The sequence below is a fragment of the Ursus maritimus genome, unplaced genomic scaffold, assembly GCF_017311325.1.
Source record: "Ursus maritimus isolate PB19 unplaced genomic scaffold, ASM1731132v1 scaffold_14, whole genome shotgun sequence".
Taxonomy (NCBI): domain Eukaryota; kingdom Metazoa; phylum Chordata; class Mammalia; order Carnivora; family Ursidae; genus Ursus; species Ursus maritimus.
In genome coordinates, this window is record NW_024423786.1 from 38,024,724 (window position 1) to 38,040,815 (window position 16,092).

General features: G+C 37.3%; 1 protein-coding gene across 1 annotated transcript in view; it reads right to left on the bottom strand.

Annotated features, from left to right (window-relative positions):
* DOCK3 (dedicator of cytokinesis 3) overlaps positions 1–16,092 on the bottom strand; it is a gene marked incomplete at its 5' end in the record, with an annotated part of 534,371 nt that overhangs the window by 170,549 nt on the left and 347,730 nt on the right. The window contains 2 exons of the mRNA XM_040628234.1: positions 7,482–7,636; positions 8,277–8,318. Of these exons, the coding sequence (XP_040484168.1) occupies positions 7,482–7,636; positions 8,277–8,318 (197 nt within the window). The remainder of the gene's footprint in view (positions 1–7,481; positions 7,637–8,276; positions 8,319–16,092) is intronic.

The window sequence follows — 16,092 nt, forward strand, 5'->3', positions numbered from 1 at the left end:
CTATTTTAGAGTCATCATATAAGTGCTATCATGTAATATTTGTCCTTCTACGTCTGGCTTATCTCACAAAACATAATGTCCTCCAAGTTCATCCACACTGTAGCAATTGGGAGGATGTCTTTCTTTTTTTAAGGCTGAAAAATATTCCACTGTATGTATATATCACATTTTCTTTATCCACTCATCTTCTGATGAAAATTTAGGTTATTTCCATGTCTTTGCTGTTGTAAACAATACTGCAATGAACATGGGAGTGCAGCTATCTCTTTGAGATCCTAATTTAAATTCCTTTGGATATATATCTGACGGTGGGATTGCTGGATCATAGGGTAATTCTATTTTCTACTTTTTGAGGAATCTCCATATTGTTTTCCATTATGGCTATACCAATTTACATCACTAACGTGTGCAAGGGTTCCCTTTTCTCCACATTCTTCCCAATATTCGTTATCTTTTGTTTATTGACGATAGGTATTCTAATAGGTATGAGGTAATATCTCATTGTGATTCTGATTTACATTTCCACGTTGATTAGTCATGTTGAACACCTCTTCATACACCTGTTGCCCATGTATATGTATGTCTTCTTTGGAGAAATGCCTATTCAGTTCCTTTGCCCATTTTTAAAATGGGTTTTGGTTTTTTTTTTTTCTTTTTACTACTGCACTGTAGGATTTCCTTATATATTTTGAATATTAATACTTTATCAGATATACGGTTTGAAAATATTTTCTACAATATCATAGGCTGCCTTTTCATTTTGTTGCCTGTTTCTTTTGCTGTGCAGAATAAAAGTTTTAGTCTGATACAATCTCACTTGTTTATTTTTTGCAACAAAGCTTGTGTTTGGTGTCATATCCAAAATATCACTGCCAAGGTCAATGTCAATAAGCTGTCTCTCTGTGTTTTCTTATAGAAGTTTTAAGATTTAATGTCTTACACATTAAGTCTTTAATCCATTTTGAGTTAATTTTTGTGAATGGTATGAAAAATTTCATTCTTTTGCACGTGGATATCCAGTTTTCCCAACACCATTTATTGAAGAAACTATCCTTTCTCCATTGTGTATTCTTGGTACCCTTATCAAAGATTGGTTGACTGTATATGTGTTAGTTTATTTCTGGGCTCTCTGTTCTGTTCCATTGGTCATTGTATCTCTTTTTATGCCAGTACCATACTGTTTTGATTACTGTAGCTTTGTAATATATTTTTTTAAATTCAAGTACTATGATGCTTCCAGCTGTGTTCAATTGTTTCTTCTCTTTTAGTGGCATTTATTTTCCAAGCCTTAAATGAATTCCTAAATTACTTGGCAGCAGTACATTGTGCATGTTAGGTATACATTAACTGTTTTCTTAATGACTGACATATTTCCCGTGTTTTGCCCTTTGCTCTTCTCACATGTTCTCTTTTTCAGATAGCTTTGTTTCTGCATACAGAAACTATTCCCATGAAAATTCTCATCTCCATCTGTGACATTTCACCTGCATCCCAGATGCCCCCACCACATGACCTGTGGGTTGTTTGGCTATCACTTCAAACTCAACATAGTCCAAATTGAACTCATCATTTCCTTCACTCAACTGGCTTCAATAATTATAGCACCATTCTCCTTGTTTCCAGGGTAAAACCACCATCACCACCACCACCACAACAACAAACCACTGAGTTATAGGTTTTAGAAATAGAAAAAGTGATAAGAGAAATAAGTAAGTTTATTGTTACATTTAGTAGACTATTCGTCCTTTCAACAAATAATTATTGAGTACCTACCATACTCTATTAGGTTCAGGGGATTTGCTGGTGAATAAGATTAAAAAATCTCTGTTCTCATAGTGCTTACAGCCCAGTGATTGAACACAGGCAATAAAAAAGGTAAATATGTAAACTTTTTAGTATGCTAGATGGTGCTAAGTGCTAAGGAAAAATATAAAGCAAGGAAGAGACACTGAGAATATGGATGTGTATGTGGGAGATAGTGGTAATGATGGTTTCAATTCTAAAGATTTTATTTATTTTGAGAGAGGAGATGGAGAGAGAAAGCATGAGCAGGGGTGAGGGCAGAGGAAGATGGAGAAGCAGACTCTTCACTGAGCAGGGAGTCCAACATGGGAGCCCTATCCCAGGACCCTGAGATCATGAGCCAAAGGCAGACACGCTTGACCGACTGAGCCACCCAGGTACTCCTAGTGGTTTCAATTCTACATAGAGTGGCCAGGAAAAGCCTGAAAGGGTGATATTTGAAGGTGAGGATGCAAGCACCATGAGGACATTCGAGAAATAGCAGATGCAAAGAAAGGCCCTAAAGTAGAAACGTGTTGTATTTTCAGGGAATAGCAAGGAGGCCACTGTAAACTAGACTGATCAACGAGGGAAGGATAAGAAATTAGCTTATAGAGGTGATGAGGCTGGGTCCAAATCTTACAGGGCATGATGCCCTATCTTCTCTAATCTTACTACTAGCCTCCTTATCCTGAGGCTTTATCACTTCATGTCTGCAACAGCTTCTAACTTATCTATTTTCTAGTTTAACCTCTATAATACCACTATGATAATCTCAAATCACCACCTTCAACACGTCGTTCATGTCATCCCCCTGCTCAAGGATTCATAAGGGTTATCTAATGCATCAAATCTAAATCAGTATACAGGGTTTTCAGGGCTATTCTAGACATATTTAATCTTGTCTCTAACACATTTTCTGATTGAACATTTACTGAGTTCTTTCTTTGTTCAAGGGGCTGTGAGCAAAGATGAGTAAGAAACAGGTTCAAGACCTGGAGTTTACTGTCAATACAAACCTCTTCCCAGCTCTAATAACCTCTTCTAATTTCCTGAATACATACGTTGATATCTTTGTTGTGTCTAACTCATGCTTTTGCCTTTGCAACTTTTTGTGTTTGAGTAGCTTTTCTTATTGAACTTCCAATAAAATCCAAAATCCTTACATGACTACAAGGCCCTGTATAATCTGGCCCCTGACTATCTCTTCAATCCCCTCTTGAGATATCCTTTCCTTCTCTCACTTGCAACATTCCAGCAACACTGACTGCCATTCAGTTCTCTGAATATACCAAGTTTCCCCCTGCCTCTAGGCCTTCTTCTGCCTGGATCACATTATCCACTCATTCTGTTTACTCATACTTTAAGCCTCAACACGGATGCCGTAAGAGCCTCCCTTCACTCCAATCTACATGAGGTTTCAGAGCACTCTGCATGATTTTCCTTAACGACACCTATCATACTTTTTAAACTACCTACTTATTCATGTGATCATGTGTTTGGTGACCTCTCTCCAGTAGAGAGAGACAGTCTCTCTTCTAGATCATAAGGTCCAGGAAGACAAGCAGATATTTCTCTTGCTCACCTCAGTATCCCTAAGTTCTATCCCAACAGCTAGTAGATGTTTAATAAATATCTGTTGAACGAATGAATTAGTACCTTATCTGGATCCTGGACACTCTTTAATTCAATTACTTTCATTTTCTCCAAGAGCCCTCTCTCCAAGAGCCTGGTTTCTCAGTGCTTCAATGAGCCTCTTCTTCTCTAATTTCTTTTTTATTTTTAAAAAGTACTTCTTCGAATATTGAATTCAAAACCTTGGTGACAACTGATCTAGCTAATTGTGACAGAAAAAGCCATCTCTCTCAGTGTATTACATGGTAAAGTTGACTATATTTCTTGCCCAAACGATACAGTTTAATCCTAAATATAAAGCAAGGTCTAAAATGTAATTGATTAGAAAAAAATATAAAACAACCAATGATTTAGACAAGACTGCTCATTTTTTTAGCTTAAAAAAACTCCATAAAAGTTTCTGTCTAAAGAGTTGTATTTTTTGTTTTTTCCTGACTGCTTCTTGTGCTTAAAGTCTTGCTGCATGTCAGTAAGACATATGCCCTAATCTTACTTTTCCACTTAGCTTTGGTACTTAAAATGAGGAAAACATGTTTTACACCTTCTAGAAATCCTGTAATGCCCTGTTCAGACCTCCTCAGGGTGAGGGACAGTCGTTTAAAACCTCTAAATCCCAAGCAGTTATTACAGGGGCCCACAAACAAGAAATTCTTAGTAAATCCTTGCAAAATGGCTCAATTAAATAAAAATTTCTTGATTCACAGAGGACTGAATTGTTATTTGACCACTTCTTCATTCATTCACTCAATAAATAATTATTTAATGCTCCAATATCCAGAGTCCTACGCTTAGCCCTGGGGTGGGGGGTGACGGTAAAGACACACAAGAAAGCTCCCTGAAATGTGGGCGAAATCTACATGCACGTGTATGATTCCAATCTAATATCTAATAATGTAATAAAGCTAGGTACAGGGTGTTATCATGGGCACAATGAAGTCCCAGGGCCTGACAATACTTATAAATACTGAGGAATGTTTCCTTTGGCTGAGTTTCAATGGACAGGAGTTTACCAAGCCGGCAAGGGTAGGGAGGCATGAAAGAGAAAAGCACGTTTAGGGTAAGACAACTAAGTCACCAAGATGCAGGAAATAAGGTTAGAGAAATAGAATTATATCATGCTGGACTTTTTATGTCACACTAAGTAACAAGGGCTTTAGGTTAAGTGGGAGTCGATGTGAACAGTTTGCATTTTTAAAAGATAAGTATGGTGGTGCTATGGACAATAACTCAGGGTAGGAAGGCTGTAGATTCAGGGAGTCTGTATTTGGGAAGAAATGTGAAGGATCTGGGGTGACAACAGCGATGGTGTAGGGGGAGTGAATTGATTGATTTTGGGAGACAGAAGTTGATAAGATACAGTGATTAATTGAGAAAGGAAGGAGATAGACAGAGAGGAGCCTAAGAGGACACCAAAGTTTATGGCATGTATCTCTGAGCAAATGATAATGCCTTTCACTTGATTTAAGGAGCACAGAAGGAAGTATATGTGTAAAGAAAGAAAATGAATTGAGTTTAGATATGCTGAGGTAGAAATGTCTGAGGGACATCCAAGGGCAGATGTCTGGTAGGAAAAAGGAAATGAGACTCTGAAGCTCAGGGGAGAGGTCTTAATCAGAGATTTAGATTTCAAGGCTAAATATTTATGATTTTGTACAGAATGATAACATGTCACAAAAACAGTTACAGCTACTAAGGCCCTACCAGCTGCTGCTTCTTCCTTTCTGCAGATTGTTTAATACTCATCAGTCAACATCTATCAGGATGTGCTATGCGGGTTTGCAGTTCGTCATTCACTGGAGCCTCTCTAGATTTGCCTGTGGGATCAGCAATGAGACTCCGAGGGAAGGAACACCTGGTCCTCTCATTAGCCTGCTCCCTCTGCTCACATGCATTCTCAGTCACAGAGGTGAGAGTGTCCTGGCAATATGGAACACTAGACTAGCACTCTTTGATTGATAAACATTGCTCTGTATCAACACTCTGTGCACCTAATGTAATAGATCCCTAACCTTTCATCATTTCTGATAACTGCTTCAAGGCAGTAATATATGACCAGTTTAATACCTAATCATTAGGAAAGCATACTTAGTTGGTATCATCAGTTTAATGAACTAAAATTTTTGAGGGCTTATACAACTACACAAATGTTAATGGAAGGAAGAAGGAACACTTATCAATTAAACCTAGATCTAAAATTCTGCATTATAAGTTCACTCTTAAAACAAAAGAAAGTAAATGGTATTTTCAGTTAAGGACCTTACAAGTTTATTATGTGAATGGGAAGCTGGTATAGTTCTCTAATATCTAGGGATTTTTAAATGACCAAAACATTTCCAGCAACTCTACAAAAAAAATTTTTTTTTAACCTCTCTTCTTTTAAAATGTTTTATTATTTCTTGAGGCTCAATTATAAATAATCAGCCCAAAGATAAAACAACTGATGCAGTGATGATCCTGCATGGATTACAAACCAGAGCAGGGGTGTCTCTGCTGGGCTTGGATCTTCTCTGTACAGTAAGGCCGATAAAGCATGTACTGGGCACAGGCACTGTGTGAGGTGCTGGGATCACGGAAAGAGAAGACACAGTCACTAGCACTCAAGGATGATAAAGCAGGGTGCTCTGGTTTTCAAACTGCAAACCCAGGGATTTTCAGTGGTTACACCCAATACTGGGTTGGGGAAAGGGCATAGTGAGATTTCTGTTATTTCCCTTTTCCCTCCAACAGTAAAGTAGCTCTATTTTGTCTGTTTCATTTATTGAACTTTCTAAAAAAATATAGCTTTTAGAAAGGATTCTTCCACATACAAAAATAAGGAATAAAGTTTACAAACCTCTGGGCTAATAGAAAAACAGGGGCAGCCAGAATCTGCATCCACACAGCCCTGGCCTGTAGTCTTGCCTGTGCCCAGCACCTGTAGCTACCATCCCTGCCACAACTGTCTTTAACCACAACCTTTCTAGACACCCATACTGCGAGACAGCAGTGACAAGGAAAACCCACAAGCCCCCATCATTTTAGCTCTCTGCCAAAGTGAAGCAGGGTGCTTTAATTTTCGGGGCAAGGGGTGTCAAGATCAGAGGTACCGTAGAGCATGAAAATTAACTGCTTTTCTTTTGTACTGTTATAACTTCCATTTTTAATTTTCCTACATATAACATGCAACTGGAAAAATGGAACAGCTGTTTCCAAATTTTAAGTAAAAAAAAACAAAATAAAAAACCCATAAAGCACTCTGAATACAGGAAATTTCCAAGCAATATAAAAGTATCCCCAAATTTATTTTCTCTCTGCCCCACCTGGAGGACAACCAGAGAAATGCCTGGATTCCCTAAAATTGGCACAATGATCATCTCACCCCATCAGAGCCTTGCTGTCCTATAGAGAAAGTGAAGCCCAGAGTGTCTCCTTGACTCCTCCCCACCTTTCAAGAAGGAAGCCCAGCGCAGTTGCTCATGATTATAGGCTTCATTGCTCTGCCAAGATACATGGTCTACTGCATATTGGCCCCATTCTGTGGCCTCTCTTCCAATCCAGGACAAAAAGGAATGATGTGGTCAGACCGACGTTCCCTTCTGTCCAGAAGATGCTCTCCCCTTTGCAGGGCTGGAATGGCATTGAGGGCTGAGGCTGCTCTCAGAAAGGAGAACACCATTAGCCTCTTTCCCTGTGAACCCTCTCTTTCACATGCAGCAAGGCAGAGCCCAGGGCTTCCTACATTCTAGAGTGGGGCCTCTCTGCTGAATTTGCTTTGTTCTGTGTTTCTCCTATGTGTTTTCTCTGGCACTGAATAGTTGCATCCTGTTTTCTCCCTGAGGTGGTGACAGCCAAGACTGGGATTTGAACTTCCATGTGGAAATAGGCATAGGATAAAAAAAGAGGCCACACGTGACTTCAAGGTACACTGGGATTTGAGGCAAAACTCCCAGCTCAGTAAGAGGTTACTTAATCTTGTTTTTTCCTTCTCTGTGCATCTATCTTCTCTGAAAGTCAGAGATGCTTATGACCCAGGTAATACCATCCTTACAAGTCTCAACCTCACCACAAGTTCTAGTAACTTTTACCTGATCTGCTTGCCTTCTCTCATATCATATAAGGAAAAGAAGACATCGGTGTCTTCCCCAATGGTATTGTAGGTGAAACTCTTCAGGCTGAGGAAGAAGTGGTGTGGCACTGGCATCCGACAGGTTTCCCCATGACGTGGGCGCATTGTATCTACCTAAGGAGGAAGGCAAAAAAACCAGTCGTTCCTATTTTAATTATTCACTACATTGATTATAAGTAAAATGAAAACTAAATGACCAACTCTCCTCATACTACCAAAGGGGATCATGTAAGAGAGACAGAAGGTGTCTTCTCTGCTAGTAGGAGAGTGCTGTGTCAATATACTTGGTTTGAGGCAGGCAAACACGCAGCTGGGAGAAGTAAACTGAGTGAAGGAGCTATGGAAACGGTAATTCCAACTTACGAGTGAACTTAATATCTCCACCAGGTCACAAACTCCTAAATTCTCCATGAACTTCTAAATTCAAAGTTATTTCTTGGAGAGGCTGTCACTTGATGCACTTCATTTGCAATGTTAGATGGTAATAGATACCATTCTAAATGACACTTTTACTTTCTCCCAGATGGATTCATTTTAGTCTCCCAGTCTACGTTATTTCAATTGTGCCTATGTAAATTTGCACAGAGGAGTGAGGGGAGACAAGGCAAATCTGCTTGGAGCTCAGGGCTATTTAGATGAAAGGCATCACACCATCAAGATGTCCGTGGGGGCTATCATTGCCTGTTGCATCCCCATGCTGTGATCTCTTAAAGTACTGAGGGAAAAGACTGGGAGGCCTAGCTAAGCTGCTTACCTGGGATGTGCTTTGCTGGACACTCTGCCGGCTAGATAAGTGCTGTGGGAAGAAAGAAAGAAAAATTTACTCATCCGGGAAGGAAACTAACTTTTATTGAGCACCTTCCATATGCTAGGCATTCTGCAGTCTTTTCCATATATGTTCTCACTTAATTCTGATAACATTTTAAGAACAATGCTATTTGTATTTGATGGAGGCAACTAAAGCTTGGTGTAAGGAAGTGATGTGCTGAAGATCAGACAGCAAGAAGGGGGCAAAGTCTAGATTCAAACCCAAGCCTCTCCAGCTCAAAGTACCAGCCAAGTCACAGGTGCTTGCTACTGGATTTGTGTTTTGGTGCTGTCCTCTCCATGCTCTCTACCACCTCCTGAGCTCTAAGATCCAGCTTCTCTAGGCTCTCTACACTGGAGGCAGTAGTCTTTAAACTACAAACATGCTGTTCCTCTGCAGCTGGCTGACGTTAGAAAAAGTAGATTCCAATCCTAGCTACATGCAAAGGAGTTGTGAAATCAGATAAATTGCTTAGTCCCTCCAAGACACATTTTCCTCGATTGTAAAACTGACATAAAAGCTTTTATTGTCTTCCTCACAGAGTTACTGTGAGGCTTAAATTACATAATTGGAAGCAGCATGATATATTAGCTAGGGACCTAAGTGCAGAAGTCAGGACACTTGGCTTTAAATCTTGACTCACACTTGTGTTTGCTCATCTATAAAGTAAGGATAACATTTTGTACTGAACTCAACCTCATAGGGCTTTGTGCAGATTAACCTGCCACAGTATCTATAATATTGTAAGTGGCTGATCATTCTTATTTTATTATTATTGGTATTCTTCTTTATAAGTAGTTTTTTATAGAAAAGTCAGTTACATTTAGAAGGAAACCTTGGCCAGGAAGAATTGTGAGTTCATGACAGTTCAGTCCCTGGTCTTGGTAACCTCAACAATGAGAGCTCCCCTTGGGCTGTAGACGTGTGAGACAGCACTCATTTATTCTATATCACATGGGTAGGAAGGATGGTTTCTGAGTAGAATGGTTTCATTTCTTCTTTCTTTTTTTTCTTGTACACAATTTTCATAATAGTTTAATTTGTAAAAGCCCCAAAGTAAAAATAACTTAAATGTCCATCAACAGAAAAATGGGTAAACAATTTTTTAAAATTTAAATTCAATTAGCCAACATATAGTACATTATTAGTTTTCGGTATCGGGTTCAATGATTCATTAGTTGCATACAACACTCAGTGATCATCACATTACATTCCCTCCTTAATTTTATTTAGGGTTAAATGTGTGCATCTGGAAAACTGAATACAATTAAATATTAATTTAAATGTATCTTACTAGCTGTATTTGCTAATTATTAAATATTCACATGTATTATTAGCTATATTAGTTAATTATTATTGGCTATTAATGTCCATTCATGGGACTGTTTCCATGATATATAATAAATATAATAAAATAGGCCTCCACCAGCTTGGGAAATCATCACACAGAATGTATATGTACAAAAAATCCATCATATACAAAAAATCTTTTAAAGAATCAGGTTTTCAAAAAAATCAAGTTTTCTACAGTATACTGACCCATATCCTACTGGAAAGGTTATTGGACTAAAATGCTTTCCATTGTTTTTTCACTTTCAGGGGCTGCACTAAGTCATTCTTCTCAAGTGGATTTACTGATTAACTCTTGAAAATGATTACCAATCTTTAACATAAATGTTCAGTTATAACTATATACAGGAGTTTACCACTAATTTCAGTGTAAAACATCTGTAGTTATAATAACAAATGTCATTCTAGATTTCAGAAGCATCAAATTTGAGGAGAATTTTCAAACCAGTCTAAAAGCACACTGCATGGGTAGCCAGAGAAAGGCATCAAAACTGGCATTCTGGAACATCTTTTACAGCATTATAATGAGAAACCACTCCTGTGACTAAGCAGCATTCAGCTGGCCAGCTGATACGTCCCTCTTTAGAACCATCACCACCTGTACTAGAGCCATAATGTATTGTCTCCATGTTTGCTATCCAACTCTAGACTGCCCTCCCAGGGAGCAAAAACCCCTATTTTAATCATCTTTATATCCTAAGTACATCAGGCAATGTACAATGTACATCAAATATAAATTAATTAAGAATTGCATGGACATTGCTAGTGGGAGTATATATAATCATTGTGGAAAAAAATATGGCCTAATGTATTAGAGCTGAAGATGTGATTACCTAATCATTCAGTAATTTGTCTCCTGGTTATAAACTTCATAGTATTCAAAGACCTTTGTGAGTATATATAAGATATTTGGCTGGCCAGATGTCTGTCTGCCTATCTATCTGGCCAGCCAAATACTAACACTTTTTTCTTTTAAATCTGTATTTCTGTTAACACTGGTAACTTATCTTTTCCTAGGAAAACTTTTTTTATTTTATCCAATTTTTCTCATTGATTACCAGATAATTAAACAAAATATTCTGTTAGGATTGCTTTTGTGTTCTTTATGCTTGGAATAAATTTTCCTTTCTCATTAAAAAATGTATGCACTACATTACTGTACTACCAAATTTCCCCCATACAGAAGGCATTTTCATCCCTTTTAAGTCTCTGGTTCATTTAATCTTCAAAAGTCTACCAATATGGAAAAAAACCCTGCAACTTTAGAGATTCTATTCAACTGAAGAACACATTTAATTGCCTGCTATATATGTTTAGAATTGTGTTAAGTATTGTGGGTCTCACAAGGAAATAGAAGACATATCTAGTCGGGATCACTAATAAAATGATGCTTCATTGTTAGTGAATAATCCAATCAATTGACTGAAGTCCAGAAATGAAAGTACACATACCGATCTAATAAAAATTAATAATATTAATTAGAAGATAACAGACTAACACTGTTCCCAACACATGCTATTGTAGAAAGATAGTAACATAACAGGTTATAATGTGAGTGCTCTGTTAGATCTTCCCACAATTTAGAAGCTCTTATATAATCTTCAAGTGTCTACATTCCCCAAAAAGGCATAGCTAATTAAAATTAACATAAATATTTTGTTGTTGCCCTTTGAAATGCTTTCTAGTTTGGGCAGCACCAACTCTCTGTTGCTGTAAGTGGGTTTGGACGTGTTATCATGCAGAAGTAAGAACTGAGGAGCATTGGAGGCTTCCTCTGGTTCTTGTTATGTAGAAGAGAAAATCCATTTGTGCATTTAAAGAGATTTTCATCAATTATTACCACTCAACACTTGCATAGGGGATTGATTTGTGTGGGTTTTTTGTTTTTTTTTTAGGAAAAACAAAGTGCTGTAAATTAATTAAGATATAATCCTATTTATAAAGGTTTTCTTGTAATATGAGTGACAAAGAGTATTAAAATCAGAAAGACAATCATCATATGGTTTCACTTATTTGTAGAACATAAGGAATAGCAGGGAGATCATCAGAAGGAAGGGAAAGATGAAGGGGGGGAAATGAACCATGAGAGACTATGGACTCCAGGAAACAAACTGAGGGTTTTAGAGGGGAGGGGGGTGGGGGAACGGGCTAGCCCGGTGATGAGTATTAAGGAGGGCACGTATTGCAGGGAGCACTGGGTGTAATACGCAAACAATGAAGCATGGAACACCAAATCAAAAGCTAATGATGTACTGTATGGTGACTAACATATCATCATAATAACAAAACAAAACAAACAAAGAAATCAGAAAGTTTCACATGGAGTTTTTGTAATCTCCAGTATTAGATTAAGTGTTCATACAAAAAGCTTCCAAAAGGTCATGCTTTTGAAACTTCTTGATGAATTTAAGATTTAACCTAAATGCTGTGCATTTACCATATTCAATTTAACATAAAAATTTGTGGTTTTCAATAAATTTATGGACTGATTTCAAAGGTTGGTTTCAAATGGTTTTTCTTCCCTATCTAGAAAGCAAATACATGGGATAAAAGACAGAAAAATCAGCATGGAATGAAAATATATTAAAAGGGGCTTGAAACTTTCTTTGGCCTTTTCGATGCCAACATTTTAAAATTAACATTTAAATGTATTAAAAGTAATATAAGCACATAGTATTAAAAGTAAATAACCCTAAAAGTTTTGCAATAAAATTATCAGTCCTCTATTCATCCTGTACTATTTCCTAGAGATAAGTACTTTCAACTCTTTATAATTTTTCCCTAAAATTCACCAAATATTTCTAAATGTCACATTTATATTGCTCTCTTTTTATGCAGTTTTAGATTTATCTATTGGCTTCTTACAATGGCAGCTAAGGATTTTCACATATGTTTGTGCCCATTTCCTTTCATCTATCTTCCTAATATCTCAATAAGATTGTAATTTTTATTATTTTTTTAAACAGTATTTTAAAAAAAATATTTTATTTATTTATTTGACACAGAGAGAGAGAGAGAGACAGCGAGAGAGGGAACACAAGCAGGGGGACTGGAAGAGGGAGAAGCATGCTTCCCGCTGAGCAGGGAGCCTGATGCGGGGCTATCCCAGGACCCTGGGATCATGACCTGAGCCAAAGGCAGACGCATAACAACTGAGCCACCCAGGTGCCCAGATTGTAACTTTTTTTTTTTTTAAGATTTTATTTATTTATTCGACAGAGATAGAGACAGCCAGCGAGAGAGGGAACACAAGTAGGGGGAGTGGGAGAGGAAGAAGCAGGCTCATAGAGGAGGAGCCTGATGTGGGGCTCGATCCCATAACGCCGGGATCACGCCCTGAGCCGAAGGCAGACGCTTAACCGCTGTGCCACCCAGGCGCCCCCAGATTGTAACTTTTAAATATTGTTTACTGATGGACCAAATAGTGTCCTTCAATTACATTTTCTTTCTTCTACTACATTCTGCTTTTGTTTTAGAAATCTTAGTTTTATTTAAATTATAGGGTTTTCTCTTATGCCCTCCTATAGCTCTATAAAATACCTTTTTTAAAAAGTATCTTTCAAAAACATTCTCCACATGGTAAAACTACCAAATATCCTCTGAAATCATTTTTCTCCTAGAGAGGTTTCCTGGCTGCCCTTCTGTTTTTATCGGAACCAGATACTCTCTAGACCTATTGCAAAACTGTCATCCTGGAACCTCCCTCCAACAGTAACCCACCTCTTTGCAACTCTCCTTTGAGTCGGAATCCCTTTCCTGGAGGGCATATAATTCTCTTTTGGTTTACTCCCTCATTTTAAAGAAATAATTTGTCCTTCAGTAGTTTCCTGAAAAAGGGTTGAAGAGACTTTATAGTTGTTTGTTTTGATAATTTGAGTGACCAAAATTTTCTTTAGGCTACTTTCCCATTTGATTGATAATGTGGCTGAATAAAAATAGAATTCTAGGTCAAATTTTATTTTCCCTTAGAATTTTAAAGGCAATATTTCATTATTTTCTAGTTTTCAATGTTGCTATTAAGAAGACAAATGATATTCTTATGACAAATCCTTAGTAGGTGACCTATTTTTCTTGCTGGAAGCATGCAGCTTTAGTGAGCTGAAGGTTCATAATTAAGTGCTAAATACTTGTTAGGCCCTTTCAATCTGGACATTCATACCTATGTTCTGGAAAAGTTTTTTTTTCCCAGCTTTATTGAGATATAATTGACATGTAACATTATATAAGTCTAAGGTACACAACATGATGATTTGCTACATGTATAAAATTGCTAAACGTGTACCACAATAAGGTTAGTTAACACATCCTTCATCTAACATAATTACCTTTTTGCTGTTGGCATGCTGAGAATGTTTAAGATCTACTGTTTTAACAACTTTCAAGTACAAAATACACTCCTATTAACTATAGTCACCATGCTTCACATTAGATCCCCAGAACTTAATCCTCTTATAACTGAAAGTCTATACACTTTGATTAATATCTCCTCATTTCCCCTACTCCCTAGCCCCAGGAAACCACCAATCTACTCTTTGTTTTTGTGAGTTCAGCTTTTTTACATTCCACATATAAATGAGATCATAAAGTATTTGTCACTCTCTAACTTATTTCACTTAGTATAATGCTCTCAAGTTTTATCCATGTTGTCACCAATGGCAGGATTTCTGTCTTTATTATGGATGATTAATATTCCATTGTATATATACCATATTTTATTTACCCATTCATTCATCAGTGGACACTTAGGTTGTTTCTATGTCTTGGCTATTGTGAATAATACTGCAATGAACAAGGAAGTATAGCTATCTATTTGAGATCCTGATTTCAATTCCTTTGGCTATACACCCAGAAGTGGAATTGCTGAATCATACAGTAGTTCAATTTTTCTGAGGAATCTCCATTCTGTTTTTTATAGTGACCGTACGAATTTGTATTTCCAACAACAGTGCACAAGAATTCTCTCTCTCTTTTTTTTAAAGATTTATTTATTTTAGAGAGAGAGTGAGTGAGCGCAAGTGGGGAGAGGGGCAAAGGGAGAGAACCTCAAGCAGACTCCCCACTGAGTGTGGAGCCTGATGATGTGGGGCTCGATCTCATGACCCTGAGATCATGACCGAAGCGGAAATCACAGGTGGGCTGCTCAACTGACTGAGCTACCCAGGTGCCCCAAGAGTTCTTTTTTCTCTACATCCTTGCTACTATTTATCTCATCTTTTTAAAAACTCTATTTCTTTTATTTTTTATTATTGAAATATAATTGACATACCATGTTATATTAGTTTCAGGTGTACAACACTGATTCAACAATACTATACATTATTCAATGTTCACCACGTTTAAGTGCAGTCAACATTTGTCACCATATAATAACACCTGATGTTACCATAATATTATTGACTATACTCCCTATGCTGTACTTTCCGCTCCATGAATTATTTATTTTATAACTAGAAGTTTGTACCTCTTGTCTTTCTGATGACAGGCATTCTAACAGGTGTGAGATAATATTTCATTGTGGTTTTGATTTGCACTTCCTTAATGATTGGTGATACTGAATACCTTTTCATGTATTTTTGTGTCTTCTTTGGGAAAAAAGTCAGAACCTTTGCCCATTTTAAAAATCAGATTATTTGGTTTTTTGCTCTTGAACTTTAGGAGTTCCTTACGTATTTTGTCACCTATATGGTTTGTGAATATTTTCTCCTATCCTGTAGGCTGATTTTTCGTTTCGCTGATTCTTTTGCTGTACAGAAGCTATTTTGTTTTAATGTTGTTTCACTTGTTGATTTTCCCTTTCACTGTTGTGCTTTTGGTGTCATATTCAAAAAATATCACCAACACCAATGTCAAGCAGCCTTGCTCTGTTTTCTTCTGGGAGATTACAGTTTCAGGTCTAACATTTAATCCATTTAGAATTAATTTTTGTGAGTGGTTGTAAGAGGTACAATTTCATTCTTCTGCATGTGAATATCCAGTTTTCCCAACATTTACTGAAGAGACTCTCCTTTCCCCTTTGAATATTATTGGTTCCCTTGCCAAATATTAGTTCACCATATATGTGTGGGTTTATTTCTGGGGTCTCAATTTTGTTCCATTGGTCTGTGCACCTATTTTTATGCCAGTACCACAGTTTGTTTTTGTTTTTTTCCACACTGTTTTATTATAAATTTATAATATAGTTTGAAATCAGAAAGTGTATTAGTCAGCTATCAGAAAGAACGAGTTCTCAACATTTGCTGCAACATGGACGGCACTGGAGGAGATAATGCTAAGTGAAATAAGTCAAGCAGAGAAAGACAATTATCATATGATTTCTCTCATCTATGGAACATAAGAACTAGGAAGATCGGTAGGGGAAGAAAGGGATAAAGAAAGGGGGGTAATCAGAAGGGGGAATGAAGCATAAGAGACT